Below are 24,640 nucleotides of genomic sequence, written 5' to 3' on the forward strand. Positions count from 1 at the left end.
GTCCGTTCAAAATCTTGATAAAACAAAAATGTAAGTTTTGAAGTACCCTATTTTCATCGCGACAAACCCCTTGAGTAAAGCAAATTGAGTTTGTCCCTGGATTAATGTAGATGCTTAATCAGGACTTCTTCCGTGGAACTTTCATCCTGTTAACTTTAAGGCAATTCTCTTGAGCAGCAAAAACATTTTTCGTCAAAATTACCAAAACGTCCCATCGAGGGATTTATGATCTCGCTTGCCTTGAGAAGTTTTAATTCTGATGTTAATATTGATTGGAGAGTTTTTACGAAATCATGTTCCTAATACATTGTCCAAAAATATAATCTGTTATCAACTATATGTAACAATATAGCAAAAGGCAAGGTTTTGACAAGATGACTCATCTTATCTTATCTTATTTTAGGGCCGCGCATGGGCGCAGTGCACGTCGACCCATTGGGATCTTTTGTGCTTCCCTATACCTTTATCCCCCCTCATCCACAAAGATCCTATCCATATAGTGGATCAAGTGCTTGGGTGAGAAGGACCTATATTCTTCTGGTGTCGGATAAGCCGACCCCAGGAGACCCATTCTAGTTCTGGCTAGCGCGTCACATTCGCAGAGTAGGTGTTTCATGGACTCCGCATGTTCTCCACATGCTCGACAGCTGTCATCCGTAGTTAGGCCCATTTTGTGGAGCATGTGGTTTGTAGTGTAGTGTCCTGTTAGCGCACCCGTGATCACTCGGGCTTGCCTTCTGTTTCCATTGAGTATGAGCTTTTCCCATGATCTTGTGTTTCCAACTAGGAATAGTTTGGAGTGGCTCATGCCGTTGGAGCTTTCCCATTCAGCTCTGTGCTTCCTGGATGTATATTGCCTCATGGCCATGTGTACAGTGCTTATAGATAAGGGCACTATCGGCTCTGGCCCAATAGGTGCCGCCTCTGACCCTTGTCTCGCTAGACTGTCGGCTCTCCCATTGCCTTCGATTCCAGTATGTCCAGGTACCCACATGAGGGTCACCCTGTTGTGCCTTCCAAGTTTATTCAGTGCCAAGATTGCCTCCAAAACGAGTCTGGATCCAACCCTCACTGAGGCAATGGCTTTGAGTGCTGCCTGACTGTCACTTAATATGTAAATGTCACGCTTTTTATGCGCCTGTTCTATATTCCTTACTGCGCACATGATTATAGCATAGGTTTCAGCTTGAAACACTGTTGCAAACCTCCCTAAGCTTTCACTGTGCTCAGATTGTTTGGAGTAGACGCCCGCTCCTGTTCCTGAGTTCATCTTGGAGCCATCAGTATACCAGATCAGGCTGTCTTGTTGACGTTTTGGTCCTCTTTTCCAGTCTTCCCTTGTTGGTATAGACACTTTAAAATCCTTGCTAAACATGTACCTAGGCTGCATTGTATCACAACCCATGATGAACCCACAGATGACTCATGATGAAGAAGCATGTTTTTTATTCTCGTAAAATATTTTTCTAGTCAACAATTTCCCAATCAAACTACAAACAGTTACCAACTTATTTACATAATCATATTTTTCTTTTAGTGTATGCTACTTATTTAATGCCACATACGAGTATGGTACTTAAAGCGATCGTAATGCCATAAAGCATTATCTACAATTTTATCTCTGTGCTAAGCAGAAAAATCCTTGCATGTTGAGCAGCTAAAGCAGCTTTTATCTAGTTTTTATTTGCTGCTCAACGCTGATCGCTTACTCAATGAATTGAAACATCCAGGACTACGTTATCGGAATTAATGGAGTGGTTTGCCCTCTGTGCCGGTCTGTTGTTTTTCTCCGCTGAACAAGCAGCGAACACAATTCACAAAACCTGCAAGTTTTTTGCCGAACTTTCTGTGTAACGGGTATCGGATGCATGTGGGTACGAAATGTAAGAATCAAACAAACATGTGCCTTTACGGAGTCTTTGTTGAGTGCCAATCAATAAAGAAATGCATCATCATCATGCACCAGTGAATAGCATTCACAATACCAGCTGCAACAAGTTCGATTTCCGAAGTAAGGAAAGTGTTTGTGGGATTTGCACAGGATCGGTCGTTATGGAAATCATTTTGAGGAGGTCCAGTAGTAGTAGCATTTGGCTGAAACCAAACGAAGTAGCTAAAGCATACCAGGCAAGCACATAAAAAGAGATCGTGACCTATCTGTACACACTTCGATACGAAAAACATTTCAAATCAAATGGACATCTCTATTTTGGGAAGCGCAACTATTAGACAATCCGGACAATCCCATACAATTACACGTCATAACTTATTTCTGACCATTCCCGCAGGACTATCGATGTAACGGGCAGAGATGTCCCGCTGTGAATTTGCAATTAGAACCCTTGTACCAATTACTGGAATATGTCTGATTTATCGAGATATGGGTCCTTACAAATGAACCGTTTAATTCACTTACCGCTCTGAGATCCCTTATATCAATTAGTTAGTGCGGCTTCCTATTTCTATTTGATGTGTCTTTAATTTACCTGTCCATCCAGCATTTGCTTTTTCAAAATAATTGAATGTCTATTTTTGTAATTTGTATGCCGACTGGACAAAATAATCCCTCTTGAAAAATACGTTTACCTACGAGAATTCCTAGTATGAGTAGGTACGAGTATATAAAACAAGTTTTAATGCTATCCAAAACTAAAACAAGCCAACAAAAAGCTCGTAATTTAGGTATTTTAGTAGTAAAGTACTTATCAGTATCGTTATTTGTATTTCGAGGTTGCCAGAATTTGACACTAAAATCAATAATTCCACTATCAACTACTGACGATCAATCAATACTATACAACAAAATGTACGAGTACATCAATGGATGTGTCACCCGTTCGCTATTGAGCATTGTAGATAATGGCAGACACAATTGGAACATTGTTTGGACACGTTATCTGTCACCACAAGATTCCTGAGACGCTATACATTGCAACTCGCGACAGTACGAAATATAGGGATGACACATTTGAATCAAAACAAGATCAGATCATTTTAACTGATATGGAACTAAAGATATTGTAAAGCAACAACGATATTTAAGCAGAGATTAAATAATAGTAGTACTTAGAAGTAGTAAGTCGAATCAATGCGTCGACGCCTTTATAAAAAACTCATAAAACTCATTTATTTTTTGCAAATAAGCTTTTAAAAAGCACTTTTATACGTCCCAATATTAACCCTACCACTGCTTCGGGACAATAAATGGGCCAGTGCTGAGAAGAATCAGCGCAAGAAACTCAGTCACTATTATCTAAACACAGTTGTGGTGGCACTGCCGCAGCGGCTTCACCCCTATGAGTTGAATAATACTCAGAATATCTTTATTATGTGGTTGTCTTCTGATCAAAACTATTTAATATCAAAGCATAAAAAATTGTTTTAATTCAATGATAGGGACATTGTACCAAGTATTTTCATTCTGAAGATGTAATTTTACAACATAAGGTAGGTACCAGTACCATTAATCTCATCATTTTATTATAGTCTTTACTCATATGACTGTTAAATCATGACAATGTAACGACAACCCTAAACGTACTATCATAATAAACAGTGATGCGCGTAATCGAAGATGGTGGCATCAATAATTAGGTTACTCTTAGATCTCAAGCTATTTGAGAAAATGTATTAATGTAGGTAATGCGTTCCTCGGTCTCATTATTATTTTGAAAAACTATTATATAAGCTTGTATCTCGAATTGCTCGACATGTGGAAAGGCATTCATATAAAATTGTCTATAAATTAATTAATAGATTTGCTATGAAAAGGTTGGAGAGCAAAAATAGAGTTTTCAGAACGTTTTCCGCGAGTATTGATAAAAACTACGCTACACTTGTATGGACTCTGCGAGTTTGCTAAGTAAGGACTAACTTTGACTGGACTTTCTCAGTAGTTAAGTTATAAAGTGTACAACCTACTAAGAAAATAAAAGAGTGATTGGTAAACTTATCGTTCGTTCAATACTTAGCATGAAACATTAAAAATGTTTCAAATATTCACAAAAAGTGTACAAACTTTGTTCTGCTTTTGTCTTGTAATTAGAAACTTTTTCGCGCGATAAACTTTGACTTGGAAAATTAAACCAGAAAACGATGAAATGGCTTTATTGCTTAAACAATTATGCCTACGCCTCGTCTTCCGCGGAGATGCAAAAATTCCCGACACAGTAATACGTGACGTGCGTGCCAATTGTTAACTTCACATTTTAAGTTTTTCCTTCAGGAAAAGAAATACAATTGACTTCGCTTTTGGATTTATACCAAGTTAATGTAACATATTTTTTCGGTTCCTTAGGGAATTTAAGGAGCTGTTGGAATGTTTCTGGAAAAATGTACCTACCTATAAACTTTATTTCTCCGTAACTGTACAAACTTTGGATTTTAGAATTAAAAATGTACGAGGCTAAGACCAAGAAGAGATGACTATTTTAAGATTCATTTGCTTAAAATATTTACGGTAAGTGTTCAATTCACTTTATTAATAACGTTAATAGAACATACTCCTGAAAGCAGTCTGTTCTCGGTAACATGCACATGAATAGTTATTGTTTTCACTGAGAACTTCACTTCAAAAGCGATATCAAGCTATGTGAACAGATACAAGTATGTCGGTATGTTTAAAGCACTCAGGTAGACAGATCGGAAACAAAGTCGCTCGAATAACATTCAAGCAAGTATCGGCAAAGTTATGATGCACAAGTTAGTTTTCGTGTGATCGGTCTGAGGAAATAACATCATTTAGACCTCATACTGCTAGTTTCCTCAGCGGAAAAATTTAAGATACACACGGGTTAAAAGTAGAAAGTGAAGTACAAACAAATTTATGAAATTACTTGCTTTTTTGTCCACGGCTTCGTTCGCGTGAAATTAAATTTGTCGCAAACCATTAATTTAACATCACAGGTAAAAGAGCCGTGAAAACCAATTACTGCTTGATTTATGTTGAAATTTTACTTCAATAGAGACATGCCTTCCTAATGGACAAATATTTTCAAGAGATTCCAGTCTAGACATTTTAAGTTCAAGCACGTGAATCCATTAGATGCTTTGTGTTTTGTTTTCAAGATCTTTATGTAGATTACGCATTGTTTGTGGATGGAAATTGTATCAAATAAAATAAAATACTTAGGTCTTATTGACAATATTTGAATGCCTATAAGAAAAAACGACGTACAGAATTGACAGTTGGATGTAAAAAACGCTGGATTTATTTTACCTATCAAAGTAGCCTCGATTTAAATAGTGTAAATCAATATTTTTTCAAAATAGGAATAAAACTAACCTTCAAAGCAATGTCTCCAAAGCTTGAAAATCTAACACTTACCCTAATCGGGTACAACACGGTTGACTGAACAACCGAATCCGCGTCTGCAAACGCCATTTAGCTGAAGTAGTCCCATTAGGCCGTTACATTCAGCTGGTATTCTACAATCGGCCTCCATTAGTAAACTAGAGCCATCTGTTGATGGACGGTATATTGATGTAGGTACAATAAGATTGGATGACGCGTCTTTAAACGGTTAGGTACTTCTGTATTATGACAGGTTTGACGATGTGAATATTTTACAGTATTTTTAAAAGTATTGAAATAACTGTACATATTGTTTTCCGTATAAATGATATTACTTGGCACGATTTTAAAGTAACTCTTTTACTTACAGAGGTAAAAAAAATACAAAAGATAAACTTATTAATGAATCAGATCTAAGGCTTCAAGATATTGAAACGATAAATATTAAGTCGTTTATATTTTCATTCGAGTGAACCGAAACGATCTGCTTGAGTAGCTTACAAATTGCCCCAGATTATCCATTCCAATTGATTTTACCAAATTTAGAGTTTCAGATGTCTCAATAAATTTCCAAGTATTAACGAGTGCCTTATTGACTATTACCGGATTTTATCAGAAAAAAATTTACATAAAACGAACCCCAAAAATATTACATTTTTCTCTTTTAAGTTACTTTTTCGAAACTTAATAGGATTTGAAGCTGTTGCTATATCCACTCAGTTGAATATTCCCTCAATGCTTCTGATTTCCTTAAACGATTTATAATCCCTTGTATGCTCAGTAAAATAACACGTTTCAAGAAGCAGTAAACATTTCAAGTCTAGTAAAAATGTCAGTTGTAGCGAAACATAATTCTGGCCGGGACTAGCGTCGAGTTTCCAGGCTCCACTAGAAGCTAATTTTCGATATTCTTTCAACAAAATATCTCAGAAGCAAGTTGGTCAGAGTACACGTAATCAAGTTTTGCAAGCAAGGCAATATTTGGAAAGAAAAGCTTAAAACATAGTAATAGAAACACTAATACAAATCAGCTAAAAATAAAAGTTAGCGTAACTGCTGTTTAAGACAGTTCAATGAAACTTTATTTACAAAAATAGAGTTCCATTGATTTTTTTATTAAAGATTACTTGTCTTTCAAATAACATGTATCATCACAATAAAATACACACACATAGCTGTAATAAAATACACAATATTTTACATTGAAAGTCACAAGACTAAGTCTGTTGTTAAAACGTTTTACATTGATTTACTACTATAGTTACTCAATTATTACCGTAAACGTAAACGTGACATGATTGTGCAAAATTTCAAGCAATTTCCAATAAGAGCGTAAAGCCGTCATATGATATTATGCATCTACTACAATTACGCCAACCGAATGTAGGTAAGTGTACCATTAGCCGTTGTGCCACTACTCCCTTTGTGAGACAAACGATGCGATTACAGAGAAATGGACGGCATTGAATCCACACGTTACAGATACCAAAAGAAGTAACAAAACTGTTTTAGACGAAGAACGGGTTAGTTTTTTAGCATTTTTATTGACAGAATCCAGAAACCTTTCAGTATTCGACCACAAGTAACATAAAAAGTACCTACTTAGCTCTAAATTCTAGTAGACAGAGAGCTTTTTATTTATTGATTTTCAGGAGCACTTCCACCATTTCGACACCGAAAACCTGTTTTACACATCTTTTCTTAGTATAGAGATAACTCCATCATATTTTTGTTATATTAATTAAAATACGCATACTCGTATCTATCCATTCGCAGAATTTACGTAGGTATTGATACATTGTAAGTTCAGAAATTGTGGAAAGATATCGCAGACATCGCTTCACACTGAAATATAAACTTTATCACGTTCTGAGTAAATTTGTTCTTGTTTGATTAATACATACTCGGTTCTGAGTTATTAGCATCTGATTTCTTACATTTGACAGCGCTGATGGTGTTCGCTCAGTGAACATCGACTTAAAGGGTAATTCTGCACCCTAAGACGTTACAAGATAAATTACGCTGGGAGTGTTTGACTGAAATCTGTTCCATTTCCACTGAATATTATATTTTAGGACTAGCGGCCGCCCGCGACTTCGTGCACGTGAATCCCGTTTTACTCTCTTAGGGGTGGAGTTTCGTAAAATTTGTTCTTAGTGAGCACCTACGTTCTAAAAGAAACCCCCATGCAAAATTTGAGACTCCTAGCACTTGTAGTTTCTGAGATTTCGTGATGAGTGAGTGAGTCAGTCAATCAGTGACCTTTCGCTTTTTTATATATAAATGAATTTAACTTTTTCACTACTCTCGTAAATAGGATGTAGTTTATTATTAATTCGTACTGAAGTCAATGGCTAATAAATGTTAGTTTATTTAATGGCAAACCTAATTAGGCCGGCAACGCACCTGTAACGCCCCTGGGTCTGCGGGTGTCTATGGGCGACGGTAATCACTTACCATCAGGTGATCCGTTTGCTCGTTTGCCTCCTATCACATAAAAAAAAAAAAAAAAAAAATAATAAATGTCTATTTTCAGTTTGACCCTAAGGTTAACTAGAGAAGAATGCCAAAATGGCATTAAGTTTGCCTTAGGCTTAGTTATCTTAAAAATTACTTGGTAAAAGTTTTCCTTAAGACTTAAGGTCTAACTTAGTAAGAATCTTAGGCACCACTTAACTTTGACCGTAACTATAACGATAACCGGTGTTTTGTCTTAGTTAAAATAAAATGGTGCAACCCAGCCTTATTGAACTAAGTTAAAAAGAAACAACTTGCAAAATAAATTATATGTTTGTGGGTACAATTTTATTTTGTGTCCTTAGATGACTTCAAAAATCTTTCAGCTTCAGCTTCTTCTACCTCAGACGCTAATCAGTTTTTAATTTAGTTTTGTATACAGGGTGAAATTGGATTGGATTTGTTTCTTTAGGGAATGTACGAGTACCTACTATGTATCATAAGTACTGGTTATCAAAGGTTACTGACTTACACCTTTCAGATGCCACTGGGCTCCAGATACTGATAGATAACTATGTCTTCCTGGGTATTTACCGTTCTCCCTCTTTCTTAAATGCTGATAATTTTACTAGCTCACTTAACACACACTTAGAAACTATTAGCCATTATAAAAATATATCTATCGTTGGTGACATTAATATAAACCTGCTCCCAACTGACAAAGAAAAGCCTCAATATCGTCGTAATAGGCTTAGTTACTTAGACGTACTGTCTCTGCATGGTATCTTGCCTGGGCACAATCTATCTACGAGGAAGGGTTCATGTCTGGATCATATTATGTTGAAACTGGATGTCCAAGCTCATACTGCTTTCGTAGCTGTCGTTAACACTACAATTACCGATCATAACACGGTGTTACTTAGTTTATCTAACCCTACTGCTTGTAAACCTTTAACTAGATCTAAATTATTTACCGATTTTGATGGAACCTTAAAAACCCTTACATCCGCCGATAATACCTATTTAGAAACGTGTACTGATCCTGAGGATTATGCTGACTCACTTATTGGCAAGATTATGTCTGCAATAAAAGCGAACTCTAAGCAGATCTACTTTTCAAATAATAAAAGGACATTAAAGCCCTGGATAACTGCTGGCGCACTGAGATGCATTCAACTCAGAAATAAAATGCAACTGAAGCTTGAAAAAGACCCCCACAATATTATTTTAAAAATCACCTATAAACGTTTTCGTAATTATTGTTCAAATTTGATAAAAAAACTAAAGCGACTATACCATAGAGATTTAATTAACAAAACTACTCATAACCCACGTAAATTTTGGAAAACGGTCAACGAAATCACTAATTATAAAGCGCCAAAAACTAATAATGTAGCCCTATTAGAAACAAAACCCGAACCTCAGGCCTCAGTCAACTTTGTTAACAATTTCTTCGTCTGTATTGGCGCAAACCTAGCAGACATAATTACAAAGCAATCCAGACACAGAGACTTCAGTACTCTTGATAGTATTTCTAATCATACCCACCTTTCATCTTTTGTTCTGCTGGACACCGATGTAATGGAAGTAGAAAGAGTCCTCATGAACCTAGACTCGGGTAGCTCACCTGGCTGGGACAATATTAGCACGGCCTTCCTAAAGCATGCTAGATTGTTTACTGTTCCACACATTTGTAGTCTCACTAATCTTTGCTTCAAGAAGGGCGTCTTCCCCAGTTCACTAAAGAGATCAGTAGTCACCCCTGTGCACAAGAGTGGGGACAGAGCGGATGCAAACAATTACAGACCTATCTCTGTACTTACCTCAATCTCCAAAATCATCGAAAAAATACTAAATAATAAATTGGTTAGTTTTCTTGATAAATTTAAAATTCTATCTAACTCACAATATGGTTTTAGGAAGGGTCTCTCGACGCAAGATGCCATTTTAGATCTTACTTCAGTAATAGTCAAAGAGGTTGACGGAGGCAACAAATGTCTTACAGTCTTTTTGGATCTTAAAAAGGCTTTTGACACCGTTTCTGTGCCTATTCTTGTGCGCAGGCTTGAGGATATAGGAATAAGAGGCACTCCACTCCTACTATTTAAAAGTTACCTGGAGGACAGAACCCAGGAAGTAAAAATTGACGGCTTCATCAGTGAAAAAGCAACAGTCAACTTCGGAGTCCCGCAGGGAAGTGTCCTCGGCCCAACACTCTTTTTAATATATATAAACGAGTTATGTAATCTCCGGGATGTTGGGGGGAGGATTTTCTCCTATGCGGATGATACTGCTGTGGTGTTTACTGGCAACACTTGGAATGAAGTTCTTGTACGGACTGAGAGGGGCTTGAATATCATATTCAACTGGCTCAGAGATAACCTCCTAACATTAAACATCCAGAAAACTAATTATATTTGCTTTACCCCATCTAACAAATCACAACCTAACAGTAATTTTCAAATAAAAATTCACAATTGTCGAAACCCTGGTAACTTGAACTGTACTTGTCCCCCTATAGATAAAGTCAATCAAACCAAATATCTGGGTGTTATACTTGACCAGCGACTCAGTTGGTACCCACACATGGAGCTCTTAATCAATAGAACCAGAAAGCTCACTTGGGTCTTTAAGTCTCTGAGACAAGTCATGACAAATAAATTAAACAACAAAATCTACATAGCCCTAGCTCAGTCAGTACTTACATATTGTATCCCAATCTGGGGTGGTGCAGGCAAAACCCACGCTCTTGAATTAGAAAGAGCTCAGAGATCCCTCATCAAGGTCATGTATTCTAAACCTTACCGTTTTCCTACGGATAAATTATATCAAACTAGCGGTCTACTTACAATTAGGAAACTTTATATTTTGAACCTTGTACTGAAATGCCATAAATCTTTAACTCATGTCGACCTTACCCACAAGAGAAGGAAAGATGCTGTTGCGCCTGCCCCCACAATACGTACAGTTTTTGCTACAAGGCAATATTTGAGCCAGTCTGCCTTTGTTTACAATAAAATTAATAAATTACTGAATATTTACCCAATGATAACTCATACTTGCAAGGAAACCTTAACTAAATGGTTATATTCACTTAATTATGAGGAGGTTGAAAACCTACTAGTACGAATTATTTAAACAAATTTCACCACTAAAACCTGACTGTAAAACTCACCATTACGATCCCTGTATGCAGTACATACATTTATACTGATCCCAAGGAACCCACTCCGTAGGGCATACAGGACAGACTCGTGACAAGACACATAGTATTTGAACATGTTCATATTATTCATGCTTAACGAATACATATACTACACATTCACACCTTCACACTCACATTTACACATTCACACTTACACACTCACACTCACACTCCTACACACAACCACACATAACGAGCATTATCCTATTCTTTTCTTATTTTAATATACTATCATTAAGCGTAAATCTTTCTATGTCAATGAAAGAGAGTCAGTAATCAACCATAACTTATTACAATATACTGCTGTAATTTTCTTACATACCAAAGTAAATGCTTACTTAGTGAACTAATACTCCTAGAATTAATTAGAGATATCCTAATGGGAAGTAGCGAGTTATTCCCAATACAAGTGTCTCTGACTACTTACCGGGAAGACTCGGTAATAACTATGTATACAAGTATTTTGGAAATAAATGAATTTTTATTATTATTATTATTAAGTAGAGTAGGGATGGGAAAAGGATGCCAGCCAATGCTTTACATTTCACCCTGTAGAGATGAGATGATAAAGAATCAACAACTAGAAGTCAATTTCAAATTGAAAATATAAATACAAGAACTGTCGTTATCATCAGTTTCTTATGTACAGGCTGTATACCGAAGAGCGTCTTCAAAGTTATTGCCAACATTAATATTGCAATAAAATAGATGTTCCAAGTGTAAATCACCATTATCAGTTCAGTGCTATGCTCAAATAAAATTTACATTCGCTAAATTATATCATTTCTGTTGTTGAGATATGCAAATTGTGTTATTGATTTTCGATCAGGTGCCGGTGACTTGGATTCGGAGATATCGCGTCTACCACGATACAGGTTCGATACTTTACTTCTTGTTAGAGGCAGTCATTTTCCTTTCGTGGAAAATCACACCTAACTTATGTTCAGTCAGTTTCATCGCTGTGAAACGTGGTGCAAGCTATGTAAGGTATTGAAGTGAATGCTGTATTTTGGACTTGAACGAATAATCGCCTAAGTGCTATTAGATGAATTTGAATCACCTACGTTTGTACGTATTGAAGCTTAAATGGAACTTACCGTATCAAATAATTGTTCAACTTGTATTTATTCAAACTAGCACTACGACGTATTTACGTTTGCTAGTCAAAGCGATGACTATATTGCAAGCTTCAAACGATACAAATATAAAACGTACTTACTTATATTATGGAAAATGTGTGCAATATTATGCTTTTTAATTCAGATTCTGTTTTGTCATGAAAATAGTTTTTCACCTTTTAAAGCTGCTTAAAACAGAGAGTTACGCAACACTGTATTATGGCAGCAACGTTGTATTTCTTACTTTTCTAATACCATTCGTTGAGAAAATACTATACGTGTATATTACACACTTAACTTCTGAAGCATCTGTTCGCCAAGTCCGTGCCAAGTCGGTTTTCTTGGCCTCGGGGTTCTTAATTTTGTTATTTGACCCGCGATTAGAGAGCTCGTTTACCAGATCTTCAAGATGTGTGTTAAAGAAAATTTCCTTATTTTGGATAATAATATGTATTTAATTTTAGTGTTGGGCAGAAGACGACTCATCAAGCAATGTAGCGTCCTATGTAGTTGACAAAGGTTTTTTTTTGCAGCAAAAGTATACAATTTGACAAATAATCATGGTTCTTCCACTAATACTTATGTAAATACCTAATTATTACATTGTTTCGTACATAAAGGATTCCTAGAACTCATCTGCACAACCTTCTGTAATCTAGGTATGAAACCACCGACAGAAAGGCAAACTACAACAGAAACCTAAATACCTAGCATTAAAACAAGTGTTGATTCTGAAGGACGGAAAAAGTTGAACATAAATGTATCGCATTTCTGAAACTTTCAAAATAAATCTCGTTTTTTGTCCAAGTATACACCTAAATCATCCGTGTAAGCAAAGCGTAGTAAATACATAGAAAGAGTGCCATAGTTTCTGTTACGTCCCCTGAATACGAAATATAGCGACTCAATAAATATGTACACCTATTTCTGTAAGTTTTTCTGCTTCCCGTAACCAATAACCGTGGAGGTTTTGTCCTATTTTTAGGGTCCCGTTGAATAATATTAAAATACACATTATTCATCACAGCGAAACTGCGTATAGAGTCGCTTATTGATAGTTTCACGTGCTAAAAAAACATATTATTATAACACCTACTATTTTAAATAGGTAACGTATAATAAAACAATATTTTATAGATATTTTACTATGCAAAATACAATATTTAAGTCTAAATCAAGTGGATTGCGTGATTTTTTGTTGTCATTGTAATTCTTCGTAACAGCGCTTTTAAGGTTACATTTTCAGTGATAAAATGTGTTCGTTCTAAAAATATGTTTATTTCTTAATAAAGTTATAAAACACGTTTTTCCGGTTGTGATTAACCTACAGACAAAAACCATAACACTCAAGGTTTTCCATTAATTTTCTAAAAAAACATGTAGGTACTTAATCGACGGTGAAAAGAGAAATAAGCGTGGAAATTCTAAAATAATAACCGGAACCCTACTTGTGAGCGGTCTTTGTGTTTCTTATCTTTTTCCTTCTACCGTCGGTATAACGTTGTCAGAAATACCGCCGACGCGCGAAGGGGAAGGCCGAGGATTGTCGGGGTTGTCATATCACTATTTTACTCAGATTTATTCGGCCCGTTCGTTTCTGCCCCGTAGGTTATGGGTTATAAGTGATTGCAAGATAAATGGGAATGGTTTTGTTTTACGTGCGCTCTTGATTGTGAATTTGTGTAATTATTTACTTTAGAAAATAAATCCTCAGCATTAGAAAAAGCTCTACATTTTATTTTTATCTTATCATTTTTATTAGAAGACATATTACAAAAAAAATCAAAGATTTATTCTACTAGTAAATCATTAGTGAGACCGAGTGAGACATCAATTTATTGTAAGAGCATTTTATTTCTTTCTTGTAATATTATTGTCACGCAAAATGTATTTTTGCTTTACTCTCTCAATCTTTTTTAAGGATTCCAATTCATTCTGGGTCTTTTTATCGATGTTTATAATCATTGACAACTCTGTAAGCATCAAAAACCAAATCTGGGGGCACGGCAGTGCCCCCACCAAGTCGAGCAAAAAAGCGGCACGGCCGTACCATCCTTTTCTCGAAGCAATTCAGGCCATTTTCGACCGCCTGTAACTTCGTTGTGGATAAAACTAGAAGGCTGAATTTTCATTAGCTATGCAGGCATTGTAAAGACACGGTATATTTAAAATTTCATTCAATTTGAACCAGTAGTTTAAGAATTATAACGGGTCAAAGTTACTTAATTTTGTCACTCACTGACTGACTCACTGACTCACTGACTCACCGATCATCAAAACTCTAAGGCACTTCTAGCAGACCTAGAAGCTTCAAATTTGGAATATAAGTAGTGTTTGGTGTATGAATCAAGGAAAAACTAAAATATTTGGGGGCACGGTAGTGCAACCGCCAAGTCGAGTAAAATTTTTCAATTTCGGTCCAGTTTTCTAGATACATAACTGCTGTCTACAAAATACAAAAAGAAATGAGATCCCATCAAAAACAATACTTGTCAAAAAAACCAAGTCTCGCAACTCAGTTGTTCTACGGTATAAAGTTGTGAGATCCATGTAATACCAAGTCCAGGCCAGGAAATCTTTAACGTTTTACATAAATATATTGACTTGGTCATCGCATGAAAACACGTGTAAATAAAATTATTTAGTGCGATGGCCAAGTCAATAATTTATGTAAAACGTTAAAGATTTCCTGGCCTGGACTTGGTATTACATGGATCTCACAACTTTTTACCGTAGAACAACTGAGTTGCGAGACTTGGTTTTTTTGACAAGTATTGTTTTTGATGGGATTATCTATCTTCTCTACTCGCTAAATCACATCGCTGGCTGGCTTAAACTAAAACCACTTTGAATCGAAAGAAACGTGGATTTATTCTTAATGCAAAACAAATCGTACCCCAACTACGAGGATAAAATATCGCGTACCTACTGCTAATGTATGCTTACCCTTATAAAATGTGGATCATAAAAATACAGAGGGAGTCTTGATTTAAAGCACAAAAGTTACGATTTTTCCTTGCGGATGTTTGTTATTTCCATACTTCGTTAAAAAAACCTTTGCCTTTGAATTCAGTGGTAACATTACCAAGTTATATTGGAAGTAGCTTGTGAATGGCCTTCTAAGAACTAAGTGAGGTGGAAATTCTGGTTCTGTGCTAACGATCCAGGATCGGTGTTCTAACTTTATTTTTGTATACAGAGAAGTACTGAGTCAGTAGTGACAAATTAAGCGCTAGATATTGAAATATGCTTTTACAGAACTTAAAAGAGAGTCGGGAAGTTGAATTGCTCATTCTCCGAAACCAAGTACTATTTGTTTTCATGCTTCGAAAGGCGCGTAAATTGGATGAGCCAAGTCAAATTCTTATGACTTTATGGCGTCTGACTAATTTATTATCCACTGTTGATTGGCTGAAGTCAATGGTGGATCTTAAACATTATTTAACTTATTCTTAAAGGTCCCACGACTCTATTGTTCGTCTTTTCCCACCGGGTCCATTAAATTTTAAAATTTTCTTAGAAAATTCTTTTGTATTTTTAATGTCGTAGACCCATGGGGAATCAAAGTATGGACTTACATTTTTTGAAAACGATAGAGCTCTGGACCTTTGGCAATAAGCCTGAAACGGCTTTTAAGCCTTAGCCACTAAAATTTGTTATTCCACAAATCTCCAATGTGATCATCGCACTTTAGATGATTAGTTATTCAATCTACAAATATTACAGCTATTAAAGTCTAATAGAATTGTCGAAATGCACTCCAAAATGAAATATGCTTTATCGTAGTGCTGCTGAAAAAGATGGATTGCCTCGAACCTAGATGGCATTTCAGATTTTGCTGTGGATCCATCAATCATACATTCCCGGTTAGCAAGAATTGTTTAGCTAAATATTCATAGTATTTAACCTTTAATTTCAATAATTTAGTTAAGTACTTACTGGTAAAAAATAGCCAGTATCAAATTACGACAATAATTTAAAGAAGTGACTGCAATTTGCTCCTTCTTCTTCATGATAGAAGTTGTTACGAAGGATGCTACAATTGTCTTTTTAGACTTTTTGCGTAGCTATAGGCTCAATATGACAATCTGATATGGATTAACTCTAAAATTTTATATGATCGAAGTAATAAAGGAAAAAATCTCATCATTATAAACGTATTTTCCATGTAGGTAGGTAATTTTTTTCAGCCAACGGATTTATTTTAGATGCCCAATCTGGTGCCTTCAATATAAACAAAACAGAACTACAGATAATAAAAGATAGGCCGCCATCCATGGCAACCAGACCGTGTCAAATGTTGTTTTCGACTTAAGCATACAAGGCAAATGGCGGAACTCCGAACTTAGCAGTGTGGTACGGAAAAATAAGCTGACCAAGCAACTTCCCTATTTAGTTCTGAAGTTTCCTTTATTGCGTTGTAATGCAGATAAACATTGTTAAGAAACTAAATAATGGCGGTTATTGCTCAGAGTTTTCGCTATTAAGTCAGTTATAGTTCGCAACTTCGGCGTGATTTGGTCTAAAGTATTTAACAGTCAATTTATGCTGCCAGTTTAGCATAGAGACCTTGTAAAGTAAGGATTGTGAGCGCAGCCATTTTTCCCAATTCCCTGGTTGGCATGGTATCAAACCACTCAACACAGTTTCAGCTAAAAGCCCCAGTTTTCGTTCGACTGTTTTTTTATGAAATTTTCCTTATAGTTATTGCTCCTCGCTTGATGAAATGTAACAAATCTAATCTACGGCCCACTATATCTAGTGAAGAAAACATGGTTGTACCCGATGTGTGATTTGTTGCCGTAAATTACCGTAATGATTAGGGAATTGTAGTGAATGTAGGAATAAGATGGGCCCTGATTATTTTGGGTAAATGCATTGATCAATTACCAACAACAGATTCGATTGTAAGTCTTCGAAGAATAATGAATAGTGCCTTTATTTCACTACTGCCAACATATAAGGTACGTGAAAATAAAATATTCCAATTTTATACGAATTTGTTCATTATGTCGCTTCAAAAACATACTTACGACTCTGGGTGTATGACTTTATAATTATCAGACAATGTTTTTTCATATGAGACTATAAGGTTGATTCTATCCAATTGGGGATTGGCCAGATCGCTTTTTCTTTAAAAAAACGAATACAGAATTAAACATTTCCCAAGAATTATACAGCTGCGTAACATGCGTTAAATAAATTTGTTAACAATCGCCACCTAAACTGGCACGAAAATCTCTACAGTCCCAGTTTTTCCAGGCAGATGCGTAAATGTCGGCTCAGTGACATATCGCGGCTTATCCCGTATCTGCGGGCTCTCGTCTGGAGCACAGCGTGTTCGCAAAAAGGTGACGCAAACACAATTGTAATCCGTGCATCCGAATGAATACTTACGAGGAATTATATTTATGAAGGTTTTCAAGAATATTATTGTAACTTTGAGTATGAGATCCACAATAGTGTTACGATTTTTCTGAAAACAAGCTAACAGCTTGTCTAAAGACAGATAAGGTCACCCGGGGCGAAAGCTACTATGAGACTAAGATTTTATTCTTAATCTGATGGACTTTGAACAAAGTGTGACCTTACAATTACAACTATTGATATTAGGTATGTACCTACATAGAAACCGTCAGAAGTTTTTGGGTCCTAACCTTATAATAGGTACGATGAAACAATATAGTCGAACTCTAGATATTCTTATGGTATGGTTATAGCGACCTAGAGAAAAAGCCTTGTTCCAATTCCCAAGATTTGCGTCTTGCACCATGAGACGTCAGTAGCAAATAGGCCAATTCATGTTCGGTTTAAAAAATTAAATTGGTTTTTACATTGTCCAATCTTGGCTTTTTTACTGCTTTTCCTAGCCAAATAGAGCAATTCATAACCCTGACCTAGATATAGTATACTTCCCGAAACTTCCCCAACTTGAGCTCTTTTCTTTTAAATTCACCTTAAATTTAAGCCTATTATTATTTTCTTTCAGGAATCGTGGGTAGTTTAATGTATATTTATAATGTAATTAAATAAAGGAAGGGATGGATTATCCGATACCTTTTATTGGTAAATGGGAAGATAAAGAACTGTTCAACAAAATCATAGATTGAATGTTTCAAATTGATGAATGAATAGTGAACGGTTCTGCAATTTTTCCATTAGTTAACGATCATAAAAAGATTTCTTCATTATTTTCTGTCCGTTTCTCGAGGAAAATGCGTACAAAAAACAGTAACATAATGAATCGCACTCGACTCCAAAAAACAATCTGAGGAAAGAAATTGAGATTACAAAAAGTCTAGGAAATGGTTAAATGAATCGTGACGCAGAGCAATAACTTTCGCCGTGGGAGGTCTGGGTTAAGCCAAAATACAGCCAACCATGATATCGTATTCACACTGGCCTCCTAATAATGCGTGTTATAGTAAATGATGCAGTAACACCAGTTCGTTTCCAATCTAGGCCTAGATATTACTACTGATGGTATTGTATCTTTGAAACAAAGTGCCTACCTATGCTATTGTGAAATGTTGCAATTACAACAACAAAAATAAGTCTTAGTAACCGTTTAAAATTTCAAAAGATGATGAACTTTTCTTCATAAGTTCAGTAAGGTAAGAAAAGTATGATTGAAACAAAAATATGCAACGGCCTCAACACCTAATTGTAGCACGTACTTGGCCGGTAATTTAGAAAATTTCCTACAATTTTCAATTCAAGTCTTCACAACCGTCGCGAATATTTTAGTGATAGTGTGAACTACTGGCGATTCCTTTGTACTATGTTTCCGGACTGGCGCCCCATCGACGCATTGAAAGAACTTCATAATTATCCTGACCCACATTTCTTTAGGCATTATTATGTTGTATGCGCCGTAATAAAAATAAACTATAGCTGTAGCCCCATTCAAGTTATCTATGAAATGTTCACTTGTAAGGCTCGAAAGTGTAAATCAACTTGCAAGATGTAAATAAATGAATGCCTAGAGTCGAGTTAATGAGAAGTCCTCTTAAGACGAGTGAAGATCCTTTCAACAAATTAAAAATTCAAGATACTTAATCTGAATTCTAAAGTCAGATTTTTAACGAACTGAATTAAAATTAATTGGCAAAAAGTCAAATAATTACCTACCTACACCTTGATTTACCTGGTTTACTTCTTTAATGTAGGTACTACCTACATTAGGTAGCATAATTTAAGTATATTTTTGTTACATGAAGTCAAAAATCCTCAAAAATCTAAACGAATAAAATATTTTTAAATGATATCTGTAAATAAAATTCAGATAGCAAAATGTTAATTTGAGGAAAATAATAAGCTATTGCTAATTGGTTATAATGTCACTGCAATTAAGAGATTCAAGGGGGAAATCTTTATGTCTTCCTCTAATTTATCAAAGTCGTTCTAACCCCCATACAAACCCCTGAAATAGCTTAACGGCCGCCATTATTGTCCCCGTTTTATGGGAACTGCAAAATGGCATTCATTGGATGGCAAAGAGAGAAAAAAAAGTTTATTTTTATTGAAAATAAACATTTGCCAATGAATTTAATTCTATCTATTGGATTGGATGGAAGTGCAGACCTTTTAGGAGTTGTGATATTTTGATGATAACAATAATTAATATTGAACATTGATATAATTTTTCCGTTGCGCCTTCTACGAGTAGTCCGAACCACGACAAAATATAAAACCACAACTTAATTATCTTTACACAAATATTATTATAAATACAAAAAAAACATACATTAATTCAGACATAATAAAAATATTTGTATTGTACGGGGATCAACCCAGAAACTAAACCTATATTTATCAAGTTTGGTAGATGAATGTCCCCAATATTGGCAAATGCACAAGACTCGAAATCAAAGACTATTTCGTTTTATCAGGCCTGGCTCACTCCGCCCGGTACATCCGATAATTACCTACAGCGAAGCGCCCCGCCGGCGGGTATTATATCAGTCGAGTGTCACGCGCGCGCCCGTCAGGACGCTGGCGTGAGTTGTAGTACCTAATTCTATGATCGAAGTATTATTTAAAAATGGACATAAAGAGAAAGAAATATTGTGCGGCGTTCGGGTGTTTAAATTCGAAAAGAAATCTACCGGATTTATCTTTTTTTTCGCTTCCCAAAGATGTGAAAGGTATGTTGGCCATGTAGGTAATCAATAATAAAATTCTTAGGATAGTATAGGATTCTTCTTTTTTCTGTAATAGTATGTTTAATTTATCTGTCTTATGTTAAAATAGGTATGAATGAAGACATTGTAATAAAACAAGTTTTTTTAATCCTAATTAGGTATATTTGAAATGTTATTTTTACAAAGGTAAAATAACAGTAATACTTACTTACCTACATACGTACCTCATTACAAATAAGTAGATTAATTATTTTTTCACTAGTCAGCAACCCTAACAGCGTAAGAAGAGTTCAGAGGCACGCGATAGAAAGAGACAAAACTTGTAGGTGAATAAAATTGTAGGTACGTAGTGCTGTGCGAGCTGAATTCCACTGTATCGCGTCGTAGCAAGACTTGCATTTATTTAAATCGTCTTGCGGAGTAATCCTTCTGTACCTGTACTATTACTTATTCTGTGGTTTTATAGCAGGTTAACTGCTGGCAAATGTTCACTGTCTTTTTAGGTAACAAACCGCGTAAATGCGAAATACACTGACGACGTAAACGTAAACCATAAAGATACAAAATAAAATAAATTCAATAAAGTTAAGCGAAATGATTGCGTCGATTTACGAAGATTTTATGTATTCAGTGAAAAGTCGTGAAACTGAAGTGTGCTGCTTTTACGATGTTACGTCAAATAGATCGCGACTCCTTAAAGCTTCCACAGACTAAACGCGGGTGAAGCAGTGCGGGTCAATTGCAGCGCGGCAGTAGGCACACTGAAGGCAGCGGCGCGTCTTTCCGTTCTATACATGGCCAGAACGCACCCATAGGAAACTGCTCGTGTATATTTTGGAGTGTCTCTTTGTAAGTCGGTCACTACAAACTATACACGAATTTTGCGTACTGATCGTGTATAGTTTGTGTCGTGGATGGATTCCGTCTTCGCTCCAAACTATACTACACCACTTACAGTTGACTAGAGTGTGTTTAGTTTATTTGATTTAATAAAATATGGAATTATATTTAAAATTATTACATTTATTAGATATTATGCTCGTGCTTTGTCCTCGAGATTAGAAATAAGAACTACCTATGTAGATCACGTACGGTGATGCCATTTTTAAATTCATTAATTTTTACATAAAATATTATTATTTTACTGAATCTACATATTATTATAATAAATCTAGATTTATAACACTAATGTAAGTGGTTTCTGAAATTAAATTGATTAGGTAGATTTCAAATTAAATAACAATTATTTATTAGTGAGAGTGAATGAAGAAAGTTAAACGTGCATTATTAACTAAAATTGTCGACCGTTCGGTGTAGTGGTTCGAAACGGATAACTGTTCCGGAGGTAGCGGGTTCGATTCCCGCACAGTACAAACATTAATTTGTGTGCATGAACATATTTTGATATTTGTTTGTATTGGACTGGGTGTCTTCTATGTATAATAAGTATGTATTTACAAAAAAAGTATTTAAGTATGTTTATATCCGTTATCTAGTACCCATAGTACAAGCTTTGCTTAGTTTGGGACTAGAAGCGCAGTGTAAAATGTCCAGGGATATTCATTTTTATTTATAAGCTTTTATCTCAAGAACAAAAATCATTTTCACATACATAATTCTTAATTTCAGAGTTATTCAGCCCCAAAACAAATATCTTTTCTATGGCAGAATATGAAACACCAAAAAGCTCTTTATCAAAACAATGGCACGTGTCGAAATTGATTCAATGTTTAAAGTAGACACGCAGTTATGAATTAATATGTAATAGAAAGAGAGGTAAATAAGTCAAAATGACGAGCATGCAACTAAGTACTCGCGTATACATTGTAATCGCGAACTTATTACAATACATACATGATTAGTCCGTATGCGTACTGACGATGTATATTTTGGAGTAAGATAATTGACCTAAGTCACTACAAAGTATACGCGAGCAGTACGCAGCGTATGCGTACTGGTCGTGTATAGTTTGGAGGAGCTTAGTAAAAAAAGTCACATCCAAACTATACTCGATTAGTTTCACACCCTTGCGTTCTGGCTATGTATAGAATGGAAAGACGCGGCAGCGGCAGTTTCAAAGCAGTTGCAACGCGGGCGGTTGTAAAAAAAATACAATATTCGTAAACAGCTTTCAACGCGCTGCGCTGCACTACTACCGTCCTGCCTCCGGTGAGTCATGCTAATAATGGCCGCCATAGTAATACAACAGCCCGCGCTCGCGCCGCTTCTGTTCCGCTCCCGCGCCGCCTGGTTTGTCGTTCGGCAGTTGCATTGCAATGCGGCGCGGCGCGGGCCGGTTGGAGCGCTGGCCCACTTTCAAATTTGGTGTGACACACTTGAAAGAGTTTCTTGTATTACAACTTGCGCGGGCCCGCATTCAAACAGCGCTGCTACTGCCCCGCGTTTGGTCTGCCGAAGCCTTTATTGTTGCTCAACTTAACGAAAATAATATAGGAAATAGATTGGCTGCGACAGGGATGATCAGGATTCAGGATAATAATAAAGTTATTACCGACTTCGGAACTGCCTACCGAACTACCGTCGTAATTCGTTGTTATATCTTGGTTTGTTAGTTAAATTATTTGTTGAGCAAGTTTATTTGTTCAAATATACAAGAATATTTTTACGTTTATTTAAGTAAAATAAATGAGTACCACAGGGAAACAGATGTTGCTAATAAAATCATTTTTAAGTTGTAAACGATATAGGTCGCTCAATTTATAGTATTTTTCAAGAGATACATCGACATTTTATTTTTGTTAGTAAAAAAAAGTAAATCTGAAACAGAAAAAATAAAACCACTTTTAATGTCACTTACGAGCCCGTTAAAACCAGTGGTGCAATCCGAAAATAGCACGGGATTAAAATAAATGTGAAAATGGGGTTAAAAGCCAAAGGATTCCACAATAAAAGCGAAACCCCAATGTTTCTCGTGACCCATAATTTTATTGTTAAAGATTAGGGAACCGAAACGAGGCGGGCACATAAAAAAACTCAAGTTATAGAGGCTGTCTCCAGGGAGATTCTATAAATCGTACCGAGTTTACTGCTGTTCGCAGCCTAATAGACTGCGGTTATGGTTACTGAAGCGTTAATGCCTAACTACACATTTATTTGGTAACAAGCTACTTAAAAAAGTTAGACACGTTGTTCTGTATTGAAAAGTTAAGTCCTGTTAATTTAGTAGATAACTGCGCTATAGTTACTGGCAATCTAAACACAAAACATCATTAATCCTTCAAGCTCCGCGAATCTAGACACAATAGATAATCAATTGTTATGACATTAATTAATGCCGTCTGGGACTCAATCGGTTAAAAAGAAAAAATAGTCGATCGGCAGTTGTTCATCACCATTGTTATGTTATGCTGGTTATGTAAGGTTCATTTAATTTCTTTTTTTAAATTGATTTTCAGACTAACCAAACTTGTGAATCTTGTGACCTGAAAAGCTACCTACAACCGATAATTGCACGTTTACTGGCAGTTAAACACAATGCCCAGACGAAAAAAGAATAAGTAAATAATGATCGTCAATTGTTAAACATGATTGTAAATTCTTTTTGTATTGACAAAAATAAAAAGTTTCAATGCATTAACTTTTGATAAAGTGACAAAATACTGAAGACTTGGCTGTATGGCATAATACCTTTGCCTTTTCCTACAAAAGGAAAAAATGGAACCCAAAACAAATTGATAACGTGACAGTGGTGCGGTTTTATCAAAACATTCGCCTTTTCTCAACTTCTGCGACCTTAACAGTGCCATAAAAGTTCAGAATAGTGATGTCCCTTGGCATGTTGATAGAGTTATTGTTATGTATAAGTTTATTTATGGTATCCTATTTGATCCTTTTGAAAAGTTTGCTTATCTCCACTTGTCACACTTCGATGGATTTTGATCGATTGGTATTCGAATGGCGGGCAGACAGGTCGACGCCTGTGTCATCAAGCTTAGTTTTGATATTTATTTGTAGGGTTAGATAAGGACCGATTTCTAGGAAGGATACGTTGTAACACGCAAATAACTTCGATTATTTGGTTTGAACGTAGGTATTGGGTATCTGATTAAGATGTGTTTATTTTATCTCGATATATTAAGACTTACATAAATAACATTGTTGGGAACCCAACAACGCGCGGGAGGAGACGTGCGGGCGGCGTACGATGACTAACGTCACGTCGGGCCGACAGCGTCATCATCGGCTGCGCTCGGGTCACACACTCGCCTTTGTGACACCACCGTCGTCGCACGATTACCGCGTATCCTAGATAATCAATTGTAAATTAGGCTGGCGAGAATACAGCACCTATTTTTATACAGTCCGCTATTTCATTTATTTACACTAATATTCGTTAGGACCCTAACAACATTAAGTAGTAAAATTTTTAAAGACGATAAAAATACGGATTTTACTGATGAGC

At 36.0% G+C, this 24,640-nt stretch overlaps 2 protein-coding genes across 2 annotated transcripts in view; one reads left to right on the forward strand and one right to left on the reverse strand.

The window, feature by feature from the left end:
• LOC135076116 (trace amine-associated receptor 8b) overlaps positions 1-24,640 on the forward strand; it is a 69,343-nt gene that overhangs the window by 32,067 nt on the left and 12,636 nt on the right. The gene's annotated exons all lie outside the window — the stretch shown is intronic.
• LOC135075975 (uncharacterized) lies at positions 464-1,405 on the reverse strand. Its single transcript, XM_063970422.1, has one exon. It carries the CDS (start codon positions 1,403-1,405, stop codon positions 464-466), a length of 942 nt encoding a protein of 313 aa, XP_063826492.1.

This window comes from Ostrinia nubilalis, chromosome 11 (genome assembly GCF_963855985.1).
Source record: "Ostrinia nubilalis chromosome 11, ilOstNubi1.1, whole genome shotgun sequence".
NCBI classification, from domain to species: Eukaryota; Metazoa; Arthropoda; class Insecta; order Lepidoptera; family Crambidae; genus Ostrinia; species Ostrinia nubilalis.

Excerpts from the sequence above, each read along its gene's own strand:
- LOC135075975 (XM_063970422.1), bottom strand. The coding sequence starts at position 1,405 with ATGGGTTGTGATACAATGCAGCCTAGGTACATGTTTAGCAAGGATTTT.